General features: G+C 37.4%; 2 protein-coding genes across 2 annotated transcripts in view; one reads left to right on the top strand and one right to left on the bottom strand.

The window, feature by feature from the left end:
* Positions 1 to 503: 503 nt before the first annotated feature.
* nae1 (nedd8 activating enzyme E1 subunit 1) lies at positions 504 to 7,355 on the bottom strand. Its single transcript, XM_014003061.1, has 20 exons — positions 7,255 to 7,355; positions 6,787 to 6,890; positions 6,653 to 6,713; positions 6,541 to 6,571; positions 6,330 to 6,401; positions 6,125 to 6,204; positions 5,920 to 6,029; positions 5,650 to 5,759; positions 5,498 to 5,560; positions 5,205 to 5,268; positions 5,020 to 5,111; positions 4,851 to 4,910; positions 4,616 to 4,749; positions 4,428 to 4,503; positions 2,474 to 2,513; positions 2,302 to 2,388; positions 2,096 to 2,188; positions 1,592 to 1,706; positions 1,437 to 1,486; positions 504 to 1,345 (listed from the first exon to the last, which is right to left on the bottom strand). Exons 1-20 carry the CDS (start codon positions 7,302 to 7,304, stop codon positions 1,236 to 1,238), a joined length of 1,602 nt encoding a protein of 533 aa, XP_013858515.1. The 5' UTR covers positions 7,305 to 7,355; the 3' UTR covers positions 504 to 1,235.
* A 394-nt stretch (positions 7,356 to 7,749) lies between these two features.
* ca7 (carbonic anhydrase VII) overlaps positions 7,750 to 11,160 on the top strand; it is a 13,191-nt gene continuing 9,780 nt past the window's right edge. The window contains exons 1-2 of the mRNA XM_014003062.1: positions 7,750 to 7,861; positions 8,226 to 8,423. Coding sequence (XP_013858516.1) covers positions 7,825 to 7,861; positions 8,226 to 8,423 — 235 coding nt within the window. The 5' untranslated portion in view covers positions 7,750 to 7,824. The remainder of the gene's footprint in view (positions 7,862 to 8,225; positions 8,424 to 11,160) is intronic.

The raw sequence follows: 11,160 nt of genomic DNA, 5'->3' as shown, positions 1-11,160 counted from the left end.
CCAGTGAAATATATTTATGTTTGTGGTTGTAATGTGACAAAATATGGAAAAGTTCAAGGGGTATGAATACTTTTGCAAACCACTGTATATATGGTATCTATGTCAAAATCTTGGCTAGAAGCTGGTAAAAACAATTTCTATGAACATCCAAGATAGTTAAAGCTACAAGCCGTTGAAGCTACAACTATGAAAGTAAAAATAAATTGGTTAAAAAATTTGGCAAGCCAGAGATGTCAAAATATTTGTGCTGAATAGGAGGCATGTTTTCTTTTTGAGTTTTATTATCACTGCTTTTAGAACAAAGGTTTCTGTATGTTGTATTCATGATTAAATGCAGCAAAATAAATTATTTCAAAGGTAAACACATTTTGGTAATACTTGGCTTATTAATAAAACGTATTTAATTGCTGGATGTTCGGCCCCTCAGCTGTCGCCCTGCAGTAACTGTGACCCCTGTAGCAATTTACTTGAATTGACCTGGCATAATAACTGCAGAACTTAGCTCTCAAACATGGCTGTTTATTACAGGTTTGTTATAAAGACCACGATTCTCTTTATTACACAACCTGTCAGACTGCTGCTAACAGTTTTCCTTTGCTTCATTACACCCAAAAAGCAGCATGAACGCAGTATTTCGTCTCTGCTCAAGACTGTAAACAAACTTGGATGTGAGCGCCCTCTAGTGTTGAACAAAAAGAATACCATGTAGACTAACAGATTACAGGCCTCCCTTCCTGCTCACTAAACAACATTTACCAGGAATAAATAATCCTACAAACCTTTTAAATGAATCTCCCTCAGAAATTATACAAGTTTTAGTCACTTAATAGTGTTTCTCCACCTGTTTGCAGTTAAAACAGTAAATTAGCCTTCACGCTGAAAACAGATGACCACAATCAGACAAACTGAAGGAATCCTTTACAGCAATGTACGACAGTGAAACAGAACAGGTTTTATAAAGGTCGACGAAACAAAAACATACAGCAGGAGAAAAACGAAACCATACAAAGTGCTGCTAAGATGTTACATATCATCAAAGATGAAAGTTTTTTATTTTACTTCCAGGTTTGTTTAATATTTTCTGCAGAAGGATAAAGAGTTTTAAGAAAATCTCAGACAAGCGCTCGATTTTCTTTTTCCCCCTCCCTCCACAAGAAGCACCTTGGCCACTCAAATCTCAGCTCCTTCGTTTCGTCAGACGTTCCTGTTGGTCGGTTCAGAACCAGCGACTGGACTCACAGCTGAAACGTGGCAGAGGTCTGGGACATGGCGTTGTAGATGAAGGTGTTGTTGAAGGGCACAAACTGGTGGCTGATGATTTTAATAGCCTCTTGAGCAGCTGATCCTACACAAACACACACACAATGATGGATATGAATTTCGAAGCAGTGTGTAAATATGGACGCAGTGTGCAAAGACTTAAAGACTGACTTTACCTCCCAGGAATGCAGAAACTGTGTGCGGCTCTGCTGCACCGTATCGACAGCTGCAGGGGAAATCATATCAAATAAAAACAATTTGAAAGGATTTTCTAAACATCTTTTCAAAAAAAAAAAAAAAAACAGCCAAACAAGCAGTGAACAGGACTTACAACTCATGGATGTAGTCGTCTTTGATGTTGACATTGAGGCCATACTCCTGCAGCAGGCTGATCACACACAGCTTCAGTTTACTGATGTCTTCCTCTACCTGGTAGTTATACACTCCTGTTGTGAAAAAAAACAAAGATTAAAAAACGAGATGTGACAGATTAGATTACAGTATGATAAAAACTTCACTGTACACGTGACGATTAAGAAAACACCGACAGACCTGCAAATTATYGTTATAAAAATGGCAGATTTCTTCCAAAGCTCCTGATTTTTCCATCTTTCTATAGCTTAAAGGCCCTGTCACACTAAACAACGTATGCCAAATTATAAACATTTTAAAGACGTCTACATTGAAGCTGGAATTGAAAAAAATCAACAGGAAGCTTCTTTTCAGAGTGTACATAATGTAATTCTAAAACTGATCAAATATATAACTTTTATTAGCAATTTAGACATAAAATGTTTCATAAGTTAGACAGGGCCTTTAGTAACACATAACGTACCTGGGTAGCGGGAGTGCTGCTGGTAAAACCGATCAACAGCACGAAGCATGAGGTAGAAGACCATCTCACTGTCCGGACTGTCCATACAGGAAGCTGAGAACGCAGAGCAACAGGTTTCATGCTGAATAGATGAGCAAACAGTAAAAGAAACATAACAAAGACAAAAAGCTAAAAAAATAAATAAAAATAAATAAAATRCAACTTACTAATTTCATCTTTGTTTATTGACTCCACATTATATTCTTCTTCCAAAGATCTACAACGTACGACTCGCAGGAAGGATGAATTCTTACCTGCACACCAACAGTTAAAACTAAAGGTTTTTTTGTTCCATAAAAATAAAATAAAATTAAAACAGTTATTGATAAAAACGCTTACAGAACAGCTTGAGGTCCTTCTCAGAGACGCTTTCTGGTGGCTAAAGAAAAAGGAAACAAACGTTATAAATCAGGGCTGCCACGATTAGTCGACTAGTCAAAATTATGCCGACCATTAAAATCGTCAAAGGTTTATTTAGTCGATGCATCTTTTTTTTCTCTAAATTTGTTTTTCGCTTTAAACTGCTGCAGCACTTTCCACTGCCACGTCTGCCTTTCTGTCCTAGACATACCCACTAATCGAAAAAAATAATCGGTGATTAGTTAACTATAAAAATAATTGTTTGTGGCAGCCCTAATAACCACTACTGCACATGTGTGTCAAGGACAGAAAGGCAGACGTGGCAGTGGAAGGTGCTGCAGCTGTTTGGAGAGAGAAAAACAAATTTAGAGAAAAAGAAAAAAAAAACGATGCATCGACTACTAAATTAGTTGTTGATGATTTTAATGGTCGACATAATTGTGACTTGTTGACTAATGGTGGCAGCCCTATTATGAAACATTAAATACTCATTATTAGAAGTATTTTAAAGAAAAAAAAAATCCAAAATATCTATTCTATAAATGCATACTGTGGTGGGGCTAGGTGCAGTTTTTGTTCAACAGTTTCTGATATCAACTTTCTAAGCTGTTAATAATAATAAAAAAAATTATATATATTAGGGCTGCACCGATTAGTTGAAATAATCGATGACGTCGATTATGTAAATTTGTTGACGCAGATTTTTTATTATTGATTCTCTGTATTACAGAACCACCACGTGAATGTTCATGCAATTCCATTTCGTTACCTAAAAGCATCATTGCAACCGTATTGGCATAAGAGTGGTGAGTTTTCCATGCTTGTCCTGAACGCAGCATCGCACAAGAGCGTAATGATGTCAGCAGCTGCTGCTTCAGTTCAGTCTGAAGCTTGAAAACAAGCCTCGCAGCTCCTGGAGTAAAATTTACCAGACTGCCTCTGAATTATCTGGTGGATTAATTATCTTGTGAACATGACGTTCGCTTGTTCAAAGTAAATAAAGTACCACCACTTTCTTTATTTCATCCACCATTAAACAGAGAGCGGTGTTAGGTCGAGCCACGTTCCCCCATCGTCTCAAACAACAGAGGAGCTTCCCGACACACGTCTGACCTAAAGAGCACAAGCAGCCAACAAGTGTTCAAAACGTAGCTTAAATACCTTGTATTAATTTTAACTGCATCCTCTTTTGTTTATTTGATTTAAAATTATTTGACTTCCATGGACCTCCATCACACATTTTTCTAGTGGAGAAATGACATCAATTGAAACACGTGGAGCTGGATTTTAACTTGTGTAATAACACAAAACAGTTTTGTTGTTTTCAACAGTTTTCACCATAAAGAAATAAGTTACACAACTGGTGTTACAATACAAAGAGTTGGATGTTGTCTTGATATTTGTTKATTTTTATATATTGAGAAATATGTTAAATAAAAAATAATAAATAAATGTTTATTATAGTTTTTCCAGAGTGACTTGAATTTTACATGATTTAGTTCATTTGTTAGATTGTTAACATCTTGTACTATGTTTCTTTTACTTGAATTTTATATGCTTTGGTTGAGATTTTATGTTGATGTTAAATCTTTTAAGCTTTTTTTGTTAAAGAATTGACTCTAGAGTGCATATTTTGTGTCCATGAAAAAACTATTACAGAAAATATTACAATATTAAAGAACTGTTCTTGTTGATTTGATGAAAACATTTTAAATTTCCTGTGCACTCATGTCAGAATAACTTATAGATTTGTTGTTAGAATAATCGATTAATCGAAAAAAATAATCGTTAGATTAATCGATTAGAAAATAATCGTTTGGTACAGCACTAATATATATATATGGTTTTAATTCACATCTACTGTAAATGACTGTAAACTTGTCAGGTTAGAAATAAAAATCCTGCTTAGTAAGAGCTCAGATTGACTTGATACCTTTCCAACAGACTGTAGTAAACATTCCATGTGCTTAGAAACAGCTGCTGCATCCTGCATGGCCTTTTCCCTGTAACTGCAGTGACAACACAAAAACAAGAGAGCCACTCTCTGGTTTACAGGTGTGTCTCGTTTATCAGTTAACGAATGAAGCCACAGATTCAGCAGCAGCAGCGTTCCACACTCACACATTCTGAAGCCTGATGAACTTCTGAGAGTCTGCGATCATGTCGGGGATGGTTCCACGCACGGGGAGGCTTCCGTTCCCCTCACTGTGAGTGAACTCCTTCACAGCTCGCAGCATCACCCAGAAGGACGACGACTAAACAAACACAAATATTAATATCAACTGTTTTGTCTTTGCTGATTAATATGTGTGGATATTTTTGTTTAATTAAAAAACAGTAAAAATGAGAAACAAACTTGTGCTGTGATGTTGTTACACTGTTCACTGTTGAAAAGGTCTTCAATTGTGCTGGGAATCTGCAGAAACAAGGAATATTATGAGAAAAGGCAGGTTGATATATAAAAAAACTAAAAGTAAAAACACAAAACATGGATTAAAAACCAAACAGCGCTTTAGATCCGACACCTTGGTTGGGTTTAAAGCTGTATTGACGTTCTTAATGGCTTCGTCAAAGTTTTCCTCATCCTCTGGGACACCGTTCTCATTCTTTATGATTCCTAAAATGTTAAAAAAAAGATGAAATTAATAAAAAAAAGGTTTGTCAACTCAGTGAATTAAAAAAAAGCTACATTCCAGAGAATCAATCGTACCTTCTCGAATCATTTGTCTGAAGGCCTCTTTCTCCTTGTAATTTTTTGGTGGCTGGTTGTTGTGCTGCAACAAAAACAGAACAGAAGTGCGAGATGATCAAAGACACAATCCCAAACAATACACAATGCAGTTGTTTTTCTGTGAGCAAAATTATTTTGGATGCCCTTACAAAATTACAAAAATGTGGCACTGACCACCGAGTTACAGCAGCCCCCTCAACAAACAATTTAAGACAAATAAATACTTTAGATGGAGTACTTATAGGAAAAATCAACAAAACTTTGCTTCTTACCTCACTGAGCCATCTCTCCAGATATTTAGCAACAATGATAACCCACGGTGTGTGACTGTGATCCTACAGAATAAATTGAGATTAGAAAGGAAAATTATCAGAAAAGAATGTAGATAAAATGCTTTGACGTCTCATAATTAAGCACTACACACCTTCTTTTCCATGTTGGCAAGATCATATGACTTTATGTGGTTTTTAAAGTCATCAAAAGGTTGATCTAACCTCAAATCCTCCAATGCATTGTCTGGGTGAGATTCAATCACTGGAGACAAAAGGAGCAAAAAAAACACGATGAGATAAAATAAACAAACACACAAAATGAGTACAATGCATGTGTAACATGTCCAGATGATCTTATCTATGATTAAATGTTGCTGGGTGATAAAGTGAAATAGAAAAAGACAACTTGTGGTGTGACTAACCTGTGTGCTCCTGCACCACCAGTCTCATGTAGCCTATGAGACCGTATGTTTTGCAGACTAGAAAAGGTACCGAGGCGCTCCATAAAACTGAGCCGAGTCTCAGACACGTGCTGTTAAAAGTAAGACAGGATAAGGCGACAGAAAAAACACAATCACAGATGTCAATTAGTCTTTATTTCTGCGAACGCTCTCAGAMAGACTGTACCTTTCTGGCAACTGCACACCGATAACTATTGTAAACCTGTGGAAGAACTCGGGGTCATTGTCCAGAAGCTTGTCTGGACTCTGTTAGAATAACAGAAAACAGAAGAGTGTCATTTTATTTCCCAACTGTAAATGTTGGTTAACAACTGCTTTTTAAATTCTCAGTTAATCTGTACCGACATTTTCAAAGTTTAAGCAACACAAACCTCCTCTACAAAGTTTCCTGATACGTCGCTGTTCAGTTCCTGTAGTAGTTCTGTGGCAGCCTGTGCTCTGTTCTGCAACAACAAAACTAACATAAGTGGTCCAATAGCTTTTCCCCCTTCTCCACTCTGCTAAACAGTCATTTTAATTTGAGATTTTGAACACACAATATTTGATCAAACTTATAAGATAAATGCACAGAGAATAACTTACCTTTCCAATACTGTCAATGCTAAGAAAAAAACTGCAAAATAAAGAATTCAGTCACAAACCAACYTATGAAAACTCATTATAAATACATCAAATGTTATAAAAAGAGTCATACTTGTTTCCTGCATCTTCCCCAGAGACTGTGTGGCCATCAACTATGGTGAAAGCGCCAATCCCTGTCAAAAATGTACCCCGTCAGACAGATGTCTCATCAGCATCAGCAGCACAATCACTACAACATCTGGTTACCTGGAAGGACCAGGTTCTTCAGGATCTCTGTCCCAGTTGCTGTGGCATTGATCAGGCACACGTGTGCATTTTCAAGAGCCTCTTGACCATGATCGCCCCACAGTCTGAAGGCACAAAACACAAACAAGAACATCTAGTAAAAAATAAATTAGCATCATTACCGGGTTGGCAACATCGACCGAGAAAATCTTGTTATATTATCAGAAATTAGGATAATACTGGATACGAAAAAATGACAATTGATATGATAAAAACAGACAGCTTTGATGGGCGGCCAAATACAAACAAAAACTTAATGTAGCCTGTCCAGTAACCRCAAACAAACATGCTAACGTGCAAAGAAAGCTAACGCTAAGTAACATTTTAGCTCGGCAAATGTCTCGAGAGGCTTATTTCACGATACATGTTCCTCATATTTAACTAAAATAATAAAATGTTTTCGTTGACTATGATGTTGATTAAACTAACCTGAGCTGTCTGTCGTATTTCTGTTCTTTAGAGTCTTTAGTGGCTGCCATGCTAGCTTTTCAATGAGTTGTGTACGGTGTGTTTTTCTTTTTRTTTTTACTTCCGCAAAGCCAGATTCGACACGGATGTAGCGGAGTGAAAGCTCCAATGCGCACTTTCGACACAAATTATAACCACAACGTAACGCAACACGAAGTTAATTGTGTATTTAATTACGGAAAGTAAAATAATAAATGTTGTTGTTATTTCCCAGAAATTTTGGAAATTGAAGCTTGCTTCATTTTTTTTTTGGGAAAAGATTTGCAACAAGCTCATAAATGTGGGAAATATCGCAATAAAACAAGCGCACTTGTTATGAGTCAGTTTATTGTTAGGAGTTAATGTGGGTCCAAGTGTTTGTGTGCGCGAGTGACTGCATGCATGAAGGGGCGTGTCACCTGGGAGATAATTGCCCCTCCCTTCTTGGCCCTAATAAACCTCATTGATACCTGCACCTGCTGATCTGTGTGTCTGTCCTCGACGTGCTCGCTGCAGCTCGGAGTGTTTGGTCCGACTCGGCCTGCAAACATCATGACAGGAGACCAGTGGGGATATGGCAAAGAGGACGGTAAGTTTGTTATCACCCAGGCACCTTGCAGGCCCTTTCCACGTGGAGTGAATCACCACTGCATGTTTACTTCTGTGTAAAAACGGTGTTAATGCCAGATTAGCGTCGCTATTTAAAGGATGACTGCTCTGTCATTGCCCTGACATACTTGAGAGTGTTGATTGGGACTCTGTTGATTTAAGAAAATGTTGCACCATTGTGTTAATTCCTTTTTTGCATGACATTTTTAGGTGTAAATTGATCCTTTTTAATTGGTTATCTTAGAAATAAATTCTTAGTGCTTTAAAAAATACACTTTTTTTGAAAATTAAAGCAGAAAGAGTGCTTTTGTAATTTTTTAACCTCACTTTTCTTTAATTTTAAGGGCCTTCAGCATGGCATATAAACTACCCGGTTGCTTTGGGAAACCGCCAGTCCCCTATAGACATCGTCCCTGATGAGACCACGCTTGACCGAGACCTGGGTCCCATTTTCCTGGACTATGACAGCTGTACCTCCATTAACATCTCCAATAATGGACACTCTGTAGTTGTGGAGTTTGTTGATTCTGATGATCGTTCAAGTAAGAAGCTATAAATAACTTCAGATCTTTTTTTTTCAAACATAAATAGTAATTATTGTTAACAAAGAACAGCAAATTACTTCATATGTTCTGGGTTTATGTCTGATCATAACACCTGTGTCCAAATGTGGGAAAATGTTTATTATTGTGTTTGTCTATTTAAAGACTTGACTGCCTTGCAACTTTGGATGAAAGTCACAGTTCAGGGATAATCCAGTTTATCTGCTGATAACTATGTTTGAAAAAAAAAATCAGTGCTCGGTGTAAAATCAAAGAGATTTTAGAAACCGTGTTGACAGCTGAGTGTAATAAAAATGTGCAAATAAACCTCTCATTATGTTGCAGGAAAAGTGCAGCTGACACTTAGTGTCTGTCTGCTGGACAAAAGCTGTAATAAACTGAAAGTGATCTCATGACAATATTTGTCTTTATGACTAGGTGGCTCCACGTTAACCGCCCTGACACCACTGTCAACGYCGAGCAAGGAAATGCAGGGAAGAATCTCCACATTAGGCACATTTTATAGGAAGTAAACAATTAAAAACAAACTGATCAAACCTTACCACATTATAACCCCTTTACCTGACTTCCAGCATATACAAGTWGATGAACAAAACAAATAAAGAAACTGTAACATGAGGAGGTTCGGTTACATGAAAAAGCCAATGACGTTCACACAAAGAAATGCTTGTATGGATTTTATATTTCCTTTTTCTTTATAAATGCATGATTGATTAACCCCAAAATGCAGCACTTTAACAACTTGCAGGTTTTCCTTCTGATGCTAATTGGAAACAAACCAGTTTCAATGAAGCAGCACCTCCTTGGTTCAAGAGGTGACTTTCACATTTTTCTTGGTATTCAGTATCAGTGAGCAAAGTAGATTCAAAGATATTCAAAGGTACTTCATCTAAAACAAATCATATCATTTGACAAGGTAAGCAGATGATCCAAAAAGGCAAAGCAGCATCTGTGGAGCCGGCGCTGAAGCAGGGACGTGTTAGCAGTAACTTGCAGCTTTTCTTGGTAAAACTAATTGGCTGCACAACAGGCTCACAGATCTGATCAGATGGAAAAGAGGCAAACTWATGCTTAGCAGGCTAACTGTGTGTWACTGTACTGATCCAAGCAATGAAGAGCAGAGATCCCAAAAAAAGAAGGATTTAAAGGATGAGCGTACTCACTTTGCTTTAAAATGATATATATAATGCACACAAGTTGTTTTGATTATATAGCTGAAACAAACTCTATAACAACCACTGTATTTTGAACGGATATATAATATATATTTATTTTCTAGACACATCAATTCTACCACAATGAAGTAACTATGTTGCCTTCATTTGTTATGAAAATGCTGTGTGTAATAAAAATAGTATCAAAGTCTATCTAAACACCTTGAAATTGACCTTTTGTCTCTCTAAGAACCTCCTACCGTTTCTAACACTCCCACTTCAGCATGCTATCAAACAATTCTTTTGAGTGGGCCGCTCTGTGCGGCGAGATCTCAGCTGTTGATTGAGCTCAAAGGAGGGGCTTTGGGTTAATAGGCGGAGCTTTGTACTAGCAAATAGGGCAGCTCCACGTGGCTACCACAGGAGATTCAAGGATTTCTTAAACACGCACGAATGAGTTAAAGCGACACTCTGCTTTTGATGAGGGAATAACATTTTAACATGAGACAAAGCTCAACCTCGATACTGAATATTAACCCTTTTTAAAAAGACATTCAACAATGACTCCTTTTTATTACATCTTTGTATCTAGCTACAGTGGAGTGAACAGGGTTGTGTTCTAGTTGGACGTTTTTATATATTCTGACACTTGAGAAATTATTGTCTCTTCTTTTGTGACTTGGATTTAGATCATCTCCTGAAGGTTTCTGCCTATAAACACCAAATATTATGGATAACTTTTTTTTTAATCTGGTTTGTTTTTGACCAAAAAGTAAAACGAGAGTACCAAAGAGCGCATAGAGGTTCTGAAATTATATATTTACTGTTTGTTTATAAAAAAACCCACTAAAACAAGTCAGTTTAAATAAAACTCTGCATAACTCCTTTTTTCCCCCTTTCCATAAGCATTTGTAATGATTCACCTTATTTTATTATTTTGATAAAGAGATAAAGGTTGAACATATCTTTGGGAGAGGTGGGGAGTAGCAATGGAGAAGGGGGGGGGGGCATTTTGGAACCAGGATGGAGATTCCACCTGAGCCCCGTTTCAGAAAGCAGGATAAGTGGAAAACCTGAGTAAGTTCTGGGGTAAGCTACCCCAAAACCCAGGATATACATAGATGGGTAACTGTGTATATCCTGGGGTTTGGGTTTCAGAAAGCCAGATAGCTGTTATCCTGAGTTAACTTACTCCGTGAACCAACCCTGCTTCGTAGCAGGATTACTGGAACAAATCCTGAGTTTGTCTCACTTTTTAGCTGAGAGCTGCAGAAGGACGGAGTCGGTGTCCTTTTCTGAAGAAGCCTGTAGATGTTGGAGCTAATAAATCTATGTCYGGAGAGAGTGATYAGACCAAGATTAGACGTCTTTRTGGATAAATCTATTTGWGCATTTTTCCATGTTTTTAACTGCTCAGGTTTCAATCTTTTTATTCAAGTCCAGCTTGTAGCTGTTTCACAGGAAGCTTTAGTTTCTTTCTCTGAAACCAACTGAGAGTTTCCTTGGCTTTGTGTTTGGGCTCATTGTCTTGCTGAAATGTCCAGCCACGTTTCATCTTCATC

This window comes from Austrofundulus limnaeus, unplaced genomic scaffold (assembly GCF_001266775.1).
Source record: "Austrofundulus limnaeus strain Quisiro unplaced genomic scaffold, Austrofundulus_limnaeus-1.0 Scaffold16, whole genome shotgun sequence".
Classification (NCBI taxonomy): domain Eukaryota; kingdom Metazoa; phylum Chordata; class Actinopteri; order Cyprinodontiformes; family Rivulidae; genus Austrofundulus; species Austrofundulus limnaeus.
The sequence above is the reverse complement of the archived record's forward strand: the minus strand, read 5'-3'. Positions and strand labels throughout refer to the sequence as shown.

Bases quoted from the DNA above. Each gene is read 5' to 3' on its own strand.
- nae1 (XM_014003061.1), bottom strand. From the start codon at position 7,304: ATGGCAGCCACTAAAGACTCTAAAGAACAGAAATACGACAGACAGCTC. The intron at 5,269-5,497 runs GTAAGAAGCAAA...TTTTTGTTGCAG, and splicing joins TGGAGAGATGGCTCAGTGAG to CACAACAACCAGCCACCAAA. The intron at 2,389-2,473 runs GTAAGCGTTTTT...GTTGGTGTGCAG, and splicing joins GAAGGACCTCAAGCTGTTCT to GTAAGAATTCATCCTTCCTG.